Source organism: Bombina bombina, chromosome 8 (assembly GCF_027579735.1).
Source record: "Bombina bombina isolate aBomBom1 chromosome 8, aBomBom1.pri, whole genome shotgun sequence".
Classification (NCBI taxonomy): domain Eukaryota; kingdom Metazoa; phylum Chordata; class Amphibia; order Anura; family Bombinatoridae; genus Bombina; species Bombina bombina.
In genome coordinates this window covers 82,887,865-82,904,098 of record NC_069506.1, presented here as the reverse complement: position 1 = coordinate 82,904,098, position 16,234 = coordinate 82,887,865, and the positions used below count along the sequence as shown (strand labels likewise).

Genomic DNA, 16,234 nt, shown 5'->3' with positions numbered 1-16,234 from the left:
TATTAATATTTAATCAGAAAGTATATGAGTGAAATAGTTTATTTAAACATATTTATGTTGTGTTTTTGGTGTTTTTAACCCTTACACTTCGACACAAGGTCTTCAGTCTCGCTTTAATTCGGTGAGCGCCACTTGTAATCTAGTCCTCAATTTTTAAAGACTCAATATCCTCAGGCCTGGTATCATATGACTGGCTTAATGCTGATGTGGTGCCTTTATTTACAAACGGAACTTGGGGCTCATCTGGGAAGCTAACGTACCAATTGTTAACGGTTATCTTTCATAATAACAAAATTTATGCTTACCTGATAAATTTATTTATTTCCAGATATGGTGAGTCCACAGAATCATCAATTACTGTTGGGAATATCACTCCTGGCCAGCAGGAGGAGGCAAAGAGCACCACAGCAAAGCTGATAATTATCACTCCTCTTTCCACAATCCCCAGTCATTTGACCGAAGGAAAAGTAGAATAGTAACACAAGGTGTAGAGGTGCCTGAGGTTTAAAAACAAAAGGCAGGGCGGTGGACTCACCATATCCAGAAATAAATAAATTTATCAGGTAAGCATACATTTTGTTTTCTTTCCTAAGATATGGTGAGTCCACAGAATCATCAATTACTGTTGGGAATTAATACCCAAGCCAGAGGACACAGATAATTAGGGAGGGACAAGATAGGTCGCCTGAACAGAAGGCACCATCGCTTTAAGAAACTTTCTCCCAAAAGAAGCCTCAACCGAGGCAAAAGTATCAAATTTATAAAATTTAGGAAAAGTATGCAAAGAAGACCAAGTTGCAGCCTTGCAAATCTGTTCCACAGAAGCCTCATTTTTGAAAGCCCAAGAAGAAGAAACAGGCCTGGCAGAATGAGCCGGGATTCTCTCAGGAGGCTGCTGTCCAGCAGTCTCATATGCCAAGCGAATAATACTTCTCAACCAGAGAGAAAGAGAAGTGGCAGTAGCTTTCTGACGTTTGAATTTCCCAGAAAAGCAAACAAACAATGCAGAAGACTGACGAAAGTCCTTAGTCGCCTGCAAAAAGAATTTAAGAGCCCGCACAACATCTAGGTTGTGCAACAAACGTTCCTTATGAGAAGAAGGATTAGGACAAAGAGCAGGAACAACAATTTCCTGATTAATAATTCTATCCGAAACAACCTTAGGAAGAAAACCAAACTTGGTACGAAGAACTGCCTTAGCTGCATGAAATATGAGATAAGGCGAATCGCACTGCAAAGCTGAGAGTTCTGAAACTCTCCGAGCAGAAGAGATAGCAGTAAGAAACAAAACCTTCCAAGATAACAACTTAATATCTATGGCATGCATTGGCTCAAACGGAGCCTGTTGCAAAACTTTAAGAACAAGGTTAAAGGGACACTGAACCCAAATATTTTCTTTTGTGATTCAGATAGAGCATGAAATTTTAAGCAACTTTCTAATTTACTCCTATTATCAAATTTTCTTTATGCTCTTTGTATCTTTATTTGAAATGAAAGAATGTAAGTTTAGATGCCGGCCCATTTTTGGTGAACAACCTAGGTTGTCCTTGCTGATTGATGGATAAATTCATCCACCAATCAAAAACTGCTGTCCAGAGGCTGAACCAAGAAAAAAGCTTAGATGCCTTATTTTCAAATAAAGATATCAAGAGAATGAAGAAACATTGATAATAGGAGTAAATTAGAAAGTTGCTTAAAATTGCATGCTCTATCTGTATCACGAAAGAAAAAATTTGGGTTCAGTGTCCCTTTAAGGCTCCAAGGTGAAGCAACAGATTTAAACTCAGGCCTGATTCTGAACAAGGCCTGACAAAAAGATTGCACATCTGGCATGTCCGCCAGACGCTTGTGCAGCAAAATGGATAGGGCAGACATATGACCTTTCAGAGTACTGACAGAGAAACCATTCTCCAGACCTTCCTGGAGAAAGGATACAATTCTTGGAATCCTGACCCTACTCCAAGAGAATCCTTTGGATTCACACCAATGAAGACATTTACGCCATATCTTGTGGTAAATCTTTCTAGAAACAGGCTTACAAGCCTGAATCATGGTCTCAATGACTGACTCGGAAAATCCACGCTTAGATAAAATTAAGCGTTCAATCTCCAAGCAGTCAGCTTCAGAGAAATGAGGTTTGGATGAAGAAAAGGGCCCTGAAGTAGAAGGTCCTTCCTCAGAGGGAATCTCCACAGCGGTAGAGATGACATTTCCACCAGATCTGCATACAAGATCCTGCGAGGCCACGCAGGAGCTATTAGAATCACCAAAGCTCTCTTCTGCTTGATCCGACGAATGACTCGTCGAAGGAGACCAAAAGGAGGAAAAAGGTAAGCCAACCTGAAGTTCCAAGGAACTGCCAGAGCATCTATCAGGAAAGCCTGAGGATCCCTCGACCCCGATCTGTACTTTGGAAGCTTGGCGTTCTGGCGAGACGCCATCAGATCCAATTCCGGAAACCCCCATTTGGTCTTCCTAATTATCCACTCCTGGAATGTGGATGGCAGATAGACAGCAATTGTGAGCTTCCGCCCACTGAATGATCCGAGCCGCATCCTTCATGGCTAAGGAACTCAGAGTTTTCCCTTAGTGGTTGATGTAAGCCACTGAGGTTATGTTGTCTGACTGGAACCTGATAAACCGGGTTAAGGCCAGCTGAGGCCAAGCCACCAAGGCATTGAAGATAGCTCTCAACTCCAGAATGTTTATGGGGAGAACAGATTCTTCCTGAGACCACAGTCCCTGCGCCTTCAAAGAGTCCCAAACTGGCTCCGTGGTTACAATCACCCAAGAGGGTCTCCGAAAACATGTTCCCCGAGACAGAACATGGCCACCATGGAAGAGAGTCTTTCGCCGCTTGATCTAAAACTATCCTCTGAGATAGGTCTGTATAATCCCCGTTCCATTGGCTGAGCATACATAACTGTAGAGCTCTCAAATGGAATCGAGCAAAGGGAACTATGTCCATGGAAGCCACCATCAGACCAATTACTTCCATACATAGTGCTACTGAAAGTCGTGCAGCCGAATGAAGAGATAGTCAAGAGGATAGAATCTTGGCTCTTCTGACTTCCGTCAGAAATATTTTCATCGATAGGGAATCTATAATGTTTCCTAAGAAGACCACCCTTGTAGCCGGAACAATGGAGCTCTTTTCTAAATTCACCTTCCATTCGTGGGAACGAAGAAAAGACAACAAGATCTCTGTGTGAGATTTTGCTAGTTGAAAAGATGGCGCCTGAACCAAGATATCGTCCAGGTAAGGTGCCACTGCAATTCCCGAGACCGAATTACTGCCAGCAGAGACCTTTGAGAAAATCCTGGGAGCTGTGGCAGGGCCAAATGGAATTGCCATAAACTGAAAATGTTTGTCTAGATAGGCGAACCTCAGAAATTTGTGATGATCCCTGTGAATGGGAACATGGAGGTAAGCATCCTTCAGATCTATGAATCGTCTCCATTTTGAAGGACGGTACTTATTGAGGAATTTCAGCTCTAGAATTCGTCTGAAAGTTCCCTTTTTTTTTTGGGAACCACAAACAGGTTGGAATAGAACCCTAGACCCTGCTCCTGTACTGGGACTGGAACAATCACCCCCAGGAGGGAAAGGTCCTGTACACATTTTAAGAACGCCTCTCTCTTTGTCTGGTCTATAGATAATCTTGAGAGGTGGAATCTGCCCCTGGGAGGAAAGGTCTTGAATTCTAACTTGAAACCCTGGGATACTATGTCCACAGCTCAAGAATCTGGAACATCTCGTATCCAAGAACTGAGAGAGTCTGCCCCCCACTAGATCTGATTCCGGATTGGAGTCAGCTGTGGGCTTTTTTAATTGCTTCCCCTTGTTCTAAGATTGACTGGGTTTCCAAGAAGGCTTGGCCTGATCTTGTTTGTCAGAAGCCGGGGAAGACTTACCTCTGAAATTATGAAAGAAATGAAAATTACTTTGACAACCTTTCTCTCTCTATTCTTCCTATCCTGAGGTAGAAAATACCCTTTTCCACCCATAATTTTAAGAAATAATCTCTGCTAACCCTGGACCAAACAATGTTTTACCCTTATAAGGAAGAGACAAAAGCTTGACCTTAGAGGAGACATCTGCTGACCAAGATTTCAGCCACTTCCCGTCTGTGCGGCCTAACACTGCAAAACCAAATAACTTGGCACTCAGCCTAATCACCTGCAAGATAGCATCCAAAATAAAGGAATTAGCCAACTTAAGAGCTTTAATTCTGTCTTGAATCTCATCTAAAGGAGTTTCTACCTGAAGAGAATAAGACAAAGCATCAAACCAGTAAGATGCAAAACTTGTCACAGTGGCAATGCAAACTGCAGGTTGCCATAAAAGACCAAGATTAACGTAAATTCTCTTTAAGTATACCTCCATCTTTTTATCCATAGGATCTTTAAAAGAGCAACTATTCTCAATAGTAATAGTTGTCCTCTTGGCTAGAGTAGAAATAGCCCCTTCTACTTTAGGAACAGAGTGCCATGTTTCTGTAATGGAGTCCACGACTGGAAACATTTTCTTAAAAATAGGAGATGGGGGAAAAGATACCCCCGGCTTCTCCCACTACTGGGTAATAATATCCGAAGCCCGGTCCGGAACCGGAAAAACCTCCTTAGAAGAAGGAATTTCAAAGTAATTATTGAGTTTACTAGATTTCTTAGGCTGGACAGTGACAGGAGTATTCGAGTCGTCCAAGGTAGCCAACACCTCTTAACATAACACGAAGGTGTTCAAGCTTAAGTCTGAAATAACGACGACGGACTTACACTATCCGAATCTGAGATCTCACCCTCAGAAAACTCTGATGCATCTTCCTCTTTAGACGTAAGAGGAAGGGCCATCTGAGACAAATCATTGGAAAAAGCAGCTAATGCTGCAGATACCGCAGAGGAAACCTGAGCGGCAATTTCTGCTTTCAAATATGCTCCGCTGGGAGCTATAGAGGAACTGCAGGGCACTGCATGTGACGCCATTGCGGCTTTGGACAATCCAGGAGAAGGCTGTGGTATTACCTGAACAGCATCATCCTGAGAGACATTAGGCTCATCAATCAAAATTCTTTCTTTACACTGTAAGTCTTTTCACATGAGGAACAGAACTGCATTGGTGACGCAATCTGAGCTTCTAAACACAATAGACATGCATTTAACTGAATTTGATCCTGATCTGTATCAGGCATGATCGTCTAAAGAAATCACTGTGCAATGAATAAATTGAAAGAGTTTGTCTCCTCTTACGCTTTCTATACTAATGGCACACTGTATTAAGGGTATTAACAAATTAAAAATCTTTATCAAAAAGAAATTAAATTAATGCGCAATTATGCGCTCCTTTTAACTCTCAGGAACCCAACACCTCAGCCTTAACTGAGGTGCCTACCTGTCACCAACTCTAGATACAGAATAAATAACCTGAGCGTCAATTTCTCTCACTCTTGCCGTCAGCACCGCTCTGAATCTGAGACCGAAAGAGCGATAATGTGATCGGCTGCCAAACAACTGTGTCACAGAGAGGCATGAAACAAAAAACTAGCTACTTCCTGGTTACGTAACGCAGTGTAACCGTCCGATCTGATGTCAAAACCACTATACGAATAATTTAACTAAAATCCGATAATTAGTGTAAAAGTGCCACTGCACACAGGACTTTCCTTAATCCCCGTAATAACAAGTGAAATTTCTGCTTTCTCTCAATTAACCAGTTTAAACACAATAAAAGAGCCTCATTAACGGTTTCATTTCTGAAAGGATAAAGTCTCAGTCACAATGCCCTGCACCATGCCCAACTTATTCTTACATAAGGATTATACTGTCCCCTGTCAGAAATGCATAGAAAATTGTAAGTGCTAATAAATTATTCCCATCTGGAAGAAAAACAGGCACTTACCTGCCAAATCCGCTGTCCGGCATATAGACAGCTTTCCAGGTATGTAAGGACACAATTCCTCAGAGACCTGTAAAAAAGAAAGAACAGAGTCACCTACTCTGTTTTTCTATACTAGGGCAGCACAATACTAGGAAAACACAGTAAGGCCCACCTTACAAGTTCCTAGCTGCTTGAAAGCCACCACAAACCTTACTCAAGAGATTAACGTAGAGTACGGCAAGACCCCAAAAACTTGCTTGTAGAAATCAAATTATCAGACACCAAAATCTTCACCTCCTCCTTGTACGAAGGCAAAGAGAATGACTGGGGATTGTGGGAAGGGGAGTGATACTTAACAGCTTTGCTATGATGCTCTTTGCCTCCTCCTGCTGGCCAGGAGTGATATTCCCAACAGTAATTGATGATTCCGTGGACTCATCATATCTTAGGAAAGAAATAATATTTTACCTTGGAAAGTTTAATCTCCATACTGTGTTTTGAACTTAGAGCTCAATTTATCAATCCATGGCGGACAGGGCGGACATATTCGCTCCTGTCCGCCCAAGCTCTCTTCTGACACATTTAACATTGCATCCGAGCACTCATTTGCGCTCGCCTGCAACCCGCTCCCTGGCCGCGCACAGCCAATCACACGCGGATAGGAGCTGTCAATCTCCCCGGTCGGAAGAGACCAGGGAGATTGAAATTCTTCATCTAACAGGGTAGGGAAGCAGTGGTCTGCATGATAAATTGTGCTTGTGCTAACCTGCAGTCAAAGTGGAGAAAAGGGCTTGATAAATCTAGCCTAGTATTCTCAGTTTTAAATAAGTGTGTCTAATTAATGAGGTACATGGGGTTCATGATGCCTTAAAATAAAGAATGAAAATTAAGAACTATTGATCTAGAACATTTAATTATTGAATTTTCACATTGCTCACATTTTTCATTTGCTGATCATCGAAAATATGTTCCTGCATATTAACAAGTTTAGGCGCAAGGAAACAAACTTTGTAGGAATAGATTCCCCAAGTTTTTAAAGATGATTTTCTTTATATTTCTTTTTTTTTATACTATTGATAAGAGACTTTAGATTTGTAGTGAAGGCAAATATATTAAAATAAATGTGTAATTTGCTGTTGTAATAATTTCAATTAAAAATAATTATCTTTTTTATCTGGAATTTTTACAGAAAATAAACAAACATTCAAGCTTTAGAAAAAATACCAGAATAGTTTTAAAACTTGGTCTGTGTACAAAATACTTACCAATTATATGCTAACCTCTTCGACTACCCAAGCCTTGTTTTATACAATCAAATATTTTAACATTGCCGCTTTATCTAAATATAAATTAATTCCTTATGCTTTCTCATTCCGTGTCTAGAACATTTTCAGGTCTTGATAATGAGCTGTGTTAACAATTTTTTTGTTCCTTTTCTATCTTTGGTTGAAAAGCAGGGCCGTAAGCTTAAAAGCCTGCCCATTTCTGGAGCACTATTTGGCAGCAGCTTTGCAAGAATGTTATTCATTTGCAAGAGCAACAGATGGCAGCACTATTTCCTGCCATGTAGTGCTCCAGACACCTACCTAGGTATCTCTTCAAAAAAGAATATAATGGGAACAAAGCAAATTTGATAACAGAAGTAAATTGGAAACTGTCGGCTAGATTAAGAGTCTTGCGTTAGCCTTAAAAAGCAGCATTGAGGGGTCCCAACTCTGCTTTTTAACGTCCACTGGTATTACGAGTCAGGCAGGAGGGGGTCTACCGCTCACTTATTTTCCGCGATTTTAGCATACCGCAAATCCCCTTACGTCAATTGTGTTTCCTATCTTTTTAATGGGATTTTCCTAACGCCGGTATTACGATCGCCTGAAAAAGTGAGCGGTAGACCCTCTCCTGGCAAGACTCCTACCGCATTTAAAAGTCAGTAGTTAAGAGTTTTATGGGCTAACGCCGTAACATAAATCTCTTAACTAAAGTGCTAAAAAGTACACTAACACCCATAAACTACCTATTAACCCCTAAACCGAGCCCCCCCCCCCACATCGGAAACACTTAACTAAAATGTTTAACCCCTATCTGCCGACCGGACATCGCCGCCACTTTAATAAATGTATTAACCCCTAAACCGCTGCACTCCCGCCTCGCAAACACTAGTTAAATATTATTAACCCCTAATCTGCCGCCCCCAACGTCGCCGCTAATATATTAAATTTATTAACCCCTAAACCTAACACCCCCTAACTTAAATATAATTTAAATAAAACAAAATAAATTTACTACTATTAAATAAATTAATCCAATTTAAAACTACATACTTACCGATAAAATAAACCCTAAGCTTGCTACAATATAATAGTTACATTGTAGCTATCTTAGGATTTATTTTTATTTTACAGGCAACTTTGTATTTATTTTAACAAGGTACAATAGTTATTAAAAAGTTATAAACTATTTAATAACTTCGTAGTTAAAATAAGTACAAATTTACCTGTAAAATAAATCCTAACCTAAATTACAATTACACCTAACACTACACTATCATTAAATTAATTAAATAAATTACCTACAATTAAATAAAATAAACTAAAGTACAAAAAACCCCCCACTAACATACAGAAAATAAAAAAGAATTACATATTTTTTTAAACTAATTACACCTAATCTAATCCCCCTAATAAAATAAAAAAAGCCCCCCAAAATAATAAAATTCCCTACCCTATACTAAATTACAAATAGCCCTTAAAAGGGCCTTTTGCGGGGCAATGCCCCAAAGTAATCAGCTCTTTTACCTGTAAAAAAAATACAATACCCCCCCAACATTAAAACCCACCACCCACACACCCAACCCTACTCTAAAACCCACCCAATCCCCCCTTTAAAAAAACCTAACACTACCCCCTTGAAGATCACCCTACCTTGAGCCGTCTTCACCCAGCCGGGCACAAGTGGACCTCAAGAGGGGCAGAAGTCTTCATCCGATCCGACCAGAAGAGGACATCCAGACCGGCAGAAGACTTCATCCAGGCGGCATCTTCTATCTTCTTCCATCCGGAGCGGGTCCATCTTGAAGACATCCGACGCGAAGCATCCTCTTCCATCCGACGGCGACTGAAGAATGAAGGTTCCTTTAAGTGATGTCATCCAAGATGGCATCCCTTCAATTCCGATTGGCTGACAGCCAATCGGAAATAAGTTAGGAAAAATCCTATTGGCTGATGCAATTAGCCAATAGGATTGATCTCACATTCTATTGGCTGTTCCAATCAGCCAATAGAATGTGAGCTCTTTTAAGAGACGTCATCCAAGATCCAAGAATCCTATCAGCCAATCGGAATTAAAGGGACAGTCTAGGCCAAAATAAACATTCGTGATTTAAATAGAGCATGTAATTTTAAACAATTTTACAATTTACTTTTATCACCAATTTTGCTTTGTTCTCTTGGTATTCTTAGTTGAAGCTTAACCTAGGAGGTTCATATGCTAATTTCTTAGAACTTGAAGCCCACCTCTTTCAGATTGCATTTTAACAGTTTTTCACCACTAGAGGGTGTTAGTTCACATATTTCATATATATAACACTGTGCTCGTGCACGTGAAGTAATCTGGGAGCAGGCACTGATTGGCTAGACTGCAAGTCTGTCAAAAGAACTGAAAAAAGGGGCAGTTTGCAGAGGCTTAGATACAAGATAATCACAGAGGTTAAAAGTATATTATTATAAATGTGTTGGTTATGCAAAACTGGGAAATGGGTAATAAAGGGATTATCTATCTTTTAAAACAATAAAAATTCTGGTGTAGACTGTCCCTTTAAGGTAGGAAAAATCCTATTGGCTGATGCAATCAGCCAATAGGATTGAAGTTCAATCCTATTGGCTGATCCAATCAGCCAATAGGATTGAGCTTGCATTCTATTGGCTGATTGGAACAGCCAATAGAATGTGAGATCAATCCTATTGGCTGATTGCATCAGCCAATAGGATTTTCCCTACCTTATTTCCGATTGGCTGATAGGATTCTATCAGCCAATCGGAATTGAAAGGACGCCATCTTGGATGACGTCACTTAAAGGAAGCTTCATTCTTCAGTCGCCGTCGGATGGAAAAGGATGCTCCGCGTCGGATGTCTTCAAAATGGACCCGCTACGCTCCGGATGGAAGAAGATGCCGCCTGGATGAAAATTTCTGCCGCTTGGAGGACCTCTTCTGGCCGGATCGGATGAAGACTTCTGCCCCTCTGGACGTCCACTTGTGCCCGGCTAGGTGAAGACGGCTCAAGGTAGGGTGATCTTCAAGGGGGTATAAATAAATATAAATCCTAAGCTAGCTACAATGTAACTATTAGTTATATTGTAGCTATCTTAGGGTTTATGTTATAGGTAAGTATTTAGTTATAAATAGCAATAATTTATTTAATTGTAGTAAATTTATTTAGATGTATTTAAATTATATTTAAGTTAGGGGGGTGTTAGGGATAGACTTTGGGGTTAATAAATTTATTATAGTGGCGGCGACGTTGCCGGCGGCAGCAGATTAGGGGTTAATAAATTTAATATTGTTGCGGCGACGTTGGGGAGGGGCAGATTAGAGGTTAATAACTATAATGTAGGTGTCGGCGATGTTGGGGGCAGTAGATTAGGGGTTCATAAGTATAATGTAGGTGGCGGCGGTGTCCGGAGTGGCAGATTAGGGGTTAATAATAAAATGTAGGTGGCGACGTCGGGGCGGCAGATTAGGGGTTAATAAGTGTAAGATTAGGGGTGTTTAGACTCGGGGTTCATGTTAGGGTGTTAGGTGCAGACATAAAATTAATTTTCCCATAGGAAACAATGGGGCTGCGTTAGGAGCTGAACGCTACTTTTTTGCAGGTGTTAGTTTTTTTTTTCAGCCAGCTCAGCCCCATTGTTTCCTATGGGGAAATCGTGCACAAGCACGTTTTGCCAGCTTACCGCTACCGTAAGCAACGCTGGTATTACAGTGAGATGTGGAGCTAAATTTTGCTCAACGCTCACTTTTCTGAGGCTAACTCCGGCTTGAAGAAAACTTGTAATACCAGCGTTGGCTTAAGTAAGCAGTAAGAAAAAAAGGCTCGTTAGCACCGCACAGCCTTACCGACAAAAACTCGTAATCTAGCCATGTATTTTTGGGGTTCCATATACCTTTAATGTTTACATACTAAATTATGCTAATCTTGTAAGCAATAAAATAAAGATTATTATCTTTAATGATAAAAATAGAAGTACCTTTGCCGCAGAGTTGGACACGCCGTGTGTCACATTTCTAAACAAGCCACCAACATTTCCATATTTGATAAGTCCAGTTACACCTTCTGACACATCATTCAGCAAACCCATTGGATTGCCCAGGAAGTCCACTGATCCCAAGATTCTTGCTGCTTGACTGAGTAATTCCTTTAGGACAAATAAGAAAATGTAATTAATAATAGCAATTTGGATCAGCAGTGTAGAATTTGATAAAAGTGGATTATTAAATTATTTTTCTGTGATGTAATTTAAATACATGGATATTTTAAAATACACAAGCACAGTTCAAAAGGTCAGTTTTATTACTATTAAACATGTGTATTTGTTGCTTTCGGGAACAACGAATGCCGAATATGTCGGCTGCCAGCAGCATTCGTATATCCTCATGTGAAAGTGCAACACACAAAGATCTTTGAATATCACAAAGATATCCGGCTCTGAATAAAGATGATATAGGGCCAGATTACAAGTGGAGCGCTATTTAACACTCCTGTTCGAGTGTTAACTGCACTAGAAGTAAGCTTTTTGCAGGCATCGGCTTGCGCTTGTATTACAAGTTGAAAGTAAATGTTTTTTGCTCGTGTACTAAACCGACGCGCGTAAAATGCCAAACTTAGAATATTGTGATAACGTATTCCCCCATAGAAGTCAATGCAGCAAAAAAGTGATAAAAACAGCATAATCGCAAGCAAACACAAACACATATTCTCAAGTGCGCTAACCTGACATGAAAATATGAATATTTCACATTCCAATGTTCTTCACATAGAAGATTATGTTCTATTTATTCATAAATACATATTTCTATATATATCTGATGGTATTTTATATACAGTATCTCACAAAAGTGAGTACACCCCTCACATTTTTGTAAATATTTTATTATATATTTTCATCTGACAACACTGAAGAAATGACACTTTGCTACAATGTAAAGTAGTGAGTGTACAGCTTGTATAACAGTCTAAATTTGCTGTCCCCTTAAAATAACTCAATACACAGCCATTAATGTCTAAACCGTTGGCAACAAAAGTGAGAACACCCCTAAGTCGAAATGTTCAAATTTTGTCCAATTAGCCATTTTCCCTCCCTGGTGTCATGTGACTCAGTGTTACAAGGTCTCAGGTGTGAATGGGGATCAGGTGTGTTAAATTTGGTGTTATCGCTCTCACACTCTCTCATACTGGTCACTGGAAGTTCAACATGACACCTCATGGCAAAGAACTCTCTGAGGATCTGAAAAAAAGAATTGTTGCTCTACATAAAGATGGCCTAGGATATAATAAGATTGTCAAGACGCTGAAACTAAGCTGCAGCACGGTGGGCAAGACCATACAGCAGTTTCACAGGACAGGTTCCACTCAGAACAGGCCTTGCCATGGTCGACCAAAGAAGTTGAGTTCACGTGCTCAGCGTCATATCCAGAGGTTGTCTTTGGGAAATAGACGTATGAGTGCTGCCAGCATTGCCGCAGAGGTTGAAGGGGTGGGAGGGTCAGCCTGTCAGTGCTCAGACCATACGCTGCACTCTGCCGTACCAGAAGGAAGCCTCTTCTAAAGATGATGCACAAGAAAGCCCGCAAACAGTTTGCTGAAGACAAGCAGACTAAGGACATGGATTACTGGAACCATGTTCTGTGGTCTGATGAGACCATGATAAACTTATTTGATTCAGATGGTGTCAAGCGTGTGTGGCGGCAACCAGGTGAAGAGTACAAAGACAAGTGTGTCTTGCCTACAGTCAAGCATGGTGGTGGAAGTGTCATGGTGTGGGCCTGCATGAGTGCTATCAGCACTGGGGAGCTACAGTTTATTGAGGGAACCATGAATGTCAACATGTACTGTGACATACTGAAGCAGAGCATGATCCCCTCCCTTCGGAGACTGGGACTCAGGGCAGTATTCCAACATGATAACGAGCCCAAACACATCTCCAAGACGACCACCTCCTTGCTAAAGAAGCTGAGGGTAAAGGTGATGGACTGGCCAAGCATGTCTCCAGACCTAAACCCTATTGAGCATCTGTGGGGCATTCTCAAATGGAAGGTGGGGGAGAGCAAGGTCTCTCCGTGATGTCGTTATGGAGGAGTGGAAGAGGACTTTAGTAGCAACCTGTGAAGTTCTGGTGAACTCCATGCCCAAGAGGGTTTAGGCAGCGCTGGACAATAATGGTGGCCACACAAAATATTGACACTTTGGGCCCAATTTGGACTTTTCCACTTAGGGGTGTACTCACTTTTGTTGCCAACAGTTTAGACATAAATGGCTTTGTGTTGAGTTATTTTGAGGGGACAGCAAATTTACACTGTTATACAAGCTGTACACTCACTATTTTACCCCTGACTGGGGTTTTGCTGTTTCTCTTGTTCAGAGAGGGATTGCCTGTTATTTCGGGGCTGGACTGTACTGTGAAGTCTGATATGCTTCAGGAAAGTTCTTCTCTGTGAAAGGCACATGTTGAGCAAAAAGAGGCTGCTTCTTGGGTGGTAACTAGACATAGAGCAAGCTATTATGCTACTGTTCGTTCCCAGGTTGAGCGCTTCTCTCTTTTTATTTATGCAAATTATGACATTTTGGAAAGTCTTCCTAAGTGTGATGCGGGACTCCATACGTGGACCCGTTGCTCAGTGTGCCTAGAGGGATATGGCTGCACCTCACTGACGGGGGCCCACAATAGGCCGAAACGTACGTCTGGGGTTTTGCTGTTTCTCTTGTTCAGAGAGGTATTGCCTGGTATTTCGGGGCTGGACTGTACTGTGAAGTCAGGATCAGACTGATATGCTTCAGGAAAGTTCTTCTCTGTGAAAGGCACATGTTGAGCAAAAAGAGGCTGCTTCTTGGGTGGTAACTAGCCATAGAGCAAGCTATAATGCTATTGTTAGTTCCCAGGTTGAGCACTTCTCTCTTTTTATTTATGCAAATGCACATATCTAATTACTATTACCTTTTAATATTTCAAACATTACAAATTACATTTAAATCAGTATTTGATGATAAGGGAAAGGTTAGCACATTTGAAAACAAGCAATCTTTCTATTAATTAAAGGGACATTCCAGTCAAAATTGGAATCAACATGGGTGCATTTAAGTCTTAAATAGAAGCATTTTTGTATTATACATGTATTAGCAAAAATGCTTCTAATAAAAGCTATAGCTGTTTCAAAAGTGTATTTAACCCCTTACTGACCAGATTCCTTGATCATTTTCTGACCGTTTGGGACCAGGGCTATTTTTATATTTCTGCAGTGTTTGTGTTTAGCTGTAATTTTCCTCTTACTCATTTACTGTACCCACACATTACATACCGTTTTTCTCTCCATTAAATGGACTTTCTAAAGATACCATTATTTTCATCATATGTTATAATTTACTATAAAAAAACGATAAAATATGATGAAAACATTGAAAAACACACACTTTTTCTAACTTTGACCCCAAAATCTGTTACACATCTACAACCACCAAAAAACAACCATGCTAAATAGTTTTTTTATATCTATATATATATATATATTTCTGATATATATATATATGGTCCTGGGACCAGCTTTCTTGTGCGTTGGCCTCTGATTTACGAACGTTCACACTCTTAGGTGCGCGTCAGGTTTCGGTGTGCAGATTCTCCTTTTTAGTTGTCAATTTTTTGCGTGTTCTCGGATTTAATGCTTTCTCCTTCTGCTTTGTTTTGCCTGTGGCTCTTTTTTGTAAAAGCTGGTATGTGGTTTCCATTCCTCAAGAGCTTTTTAAGGAGGTTTTAAGTGTTTATTGCATTATAATATATGGTATAACGTAGCAGCAGGATTCTGTCTCTAAATCTACCCAAGAAACTGAGTCTCCTGAACACCTTTCTAACATTATTAGGTGTGCTTATTGTAAAGATTGCTGAAGTGCCTTCTCCAGTTCATTTATGTGGCTCATGTTTAGATGTGTTAATGTAATTAGACCAATCTAATGCACTCAACGACAACCATGGCACACCAAACACACCCACTATCTTCAGCAAAGTATTGGAACAACTAGTCTTTAATCGCCTAACTCCATTTATCTCAACTAACTCCTTACTTGACTCATTACAATCTGGTTTCTACCTTGAACATTCAACAGAAATCACTCTTACTAATGTATAAAATTATCTGCTATCAGCCAAAGCAAAGGGACACTATTCCTTATTAATTCTTCTGGACCTATCTGCTGCTTTCAACACAATTGACCATCCTCTCCTCTTACAAATCATACAATTATTTGGCATTGAAGACACAGCCCTCTCCTAGTTTGTTTCATAGCTCTCAAATCGATCATTTAAAGTTTCCTTTAACTGCATATCCTAGGAAACTTTGCCTCTCACAGTTGGAGTTCCAAAAGGCTCTGTCTTGAATACCTTGCTTTCAAACTGTCAAAACTGTCTAAAATTGAACTGCTTTTTATTCTCCCCTCTGAGAAAACCAACACCTAACATTTTTCTGACAGTTGGAGACTCTTATCAACACTTCACCCCTGGTCCACTGTCTTAAAGTCACACTTGACTCTTAACTCACATCTATTCCACATATACAAGCGCTCGCCAAAACCTGCAGTACACACCTTCGCAACATCTTCAAAATTTGACCCTTCTTTACTCAAGAAACTACAAAAAACATAATTTATGTAAGAACTTACCTGATAAATTCATTTCTTTCATATTAGCAAGAGTCCATGAGCTAGTGACTTATGGGATATACATTCCTACCAGGAGGGGCAAAGTTTCCCAAACCTCGAAATGCCTATAAATACACCCCTCACCACACCCACAAATCAGTTTAACGCATAGCCAAGAAGTGGGGTGATAAGACAAAAGTGCGAAAGCATAAAAAATAAGGAATTGGAATAATTGTGCTTTATACAAAAAAAATCATAACCACCACAAAAAAGGGTGGGCCTCATGGACTCTTGCTAATATGAAAGAAATGAATTTATCAGGTAAGTTCTTACATAAATTATGTTTTCTTTCATGTAATTAGCAAGAGTCCATGAGCTAGTGATGTATGGGATAATGAATACCCAAGATGTGGATCTTCCACGCAAGAGTCACTAGAGAGGGAGGGATAAAATAAAGACAGC

At 40.3% G+C, this 16,234-nt stretch overlaps 1 protein-coding gene across 3 annotated transcripts in view; it reads right to left on the bottom strand.

Moving 5' to 3' along the window:
* The window catches only part of VPS13D (vacuolar protein sorting 13 homolog D), a 1,255,097-nt gene that overhangs the window by 309,096 nt on the left and 929,767 nt on the right, over positions 1-16,234 (bottom strand). For all 3 annotated transcript variants that reach the window (XM_053690423.1, XM_053690422.1, XM_053690424.1), the window contains one exon: positions 11,118-11,285. In XM_053690423.1, the coding sequence (XP_053546398.1) occupies positions 11,118-11,285 (168 nt within the window). The remainder of the gene's footprint in view (positions 1-11,117; positions 11,286-16,234) is intronic.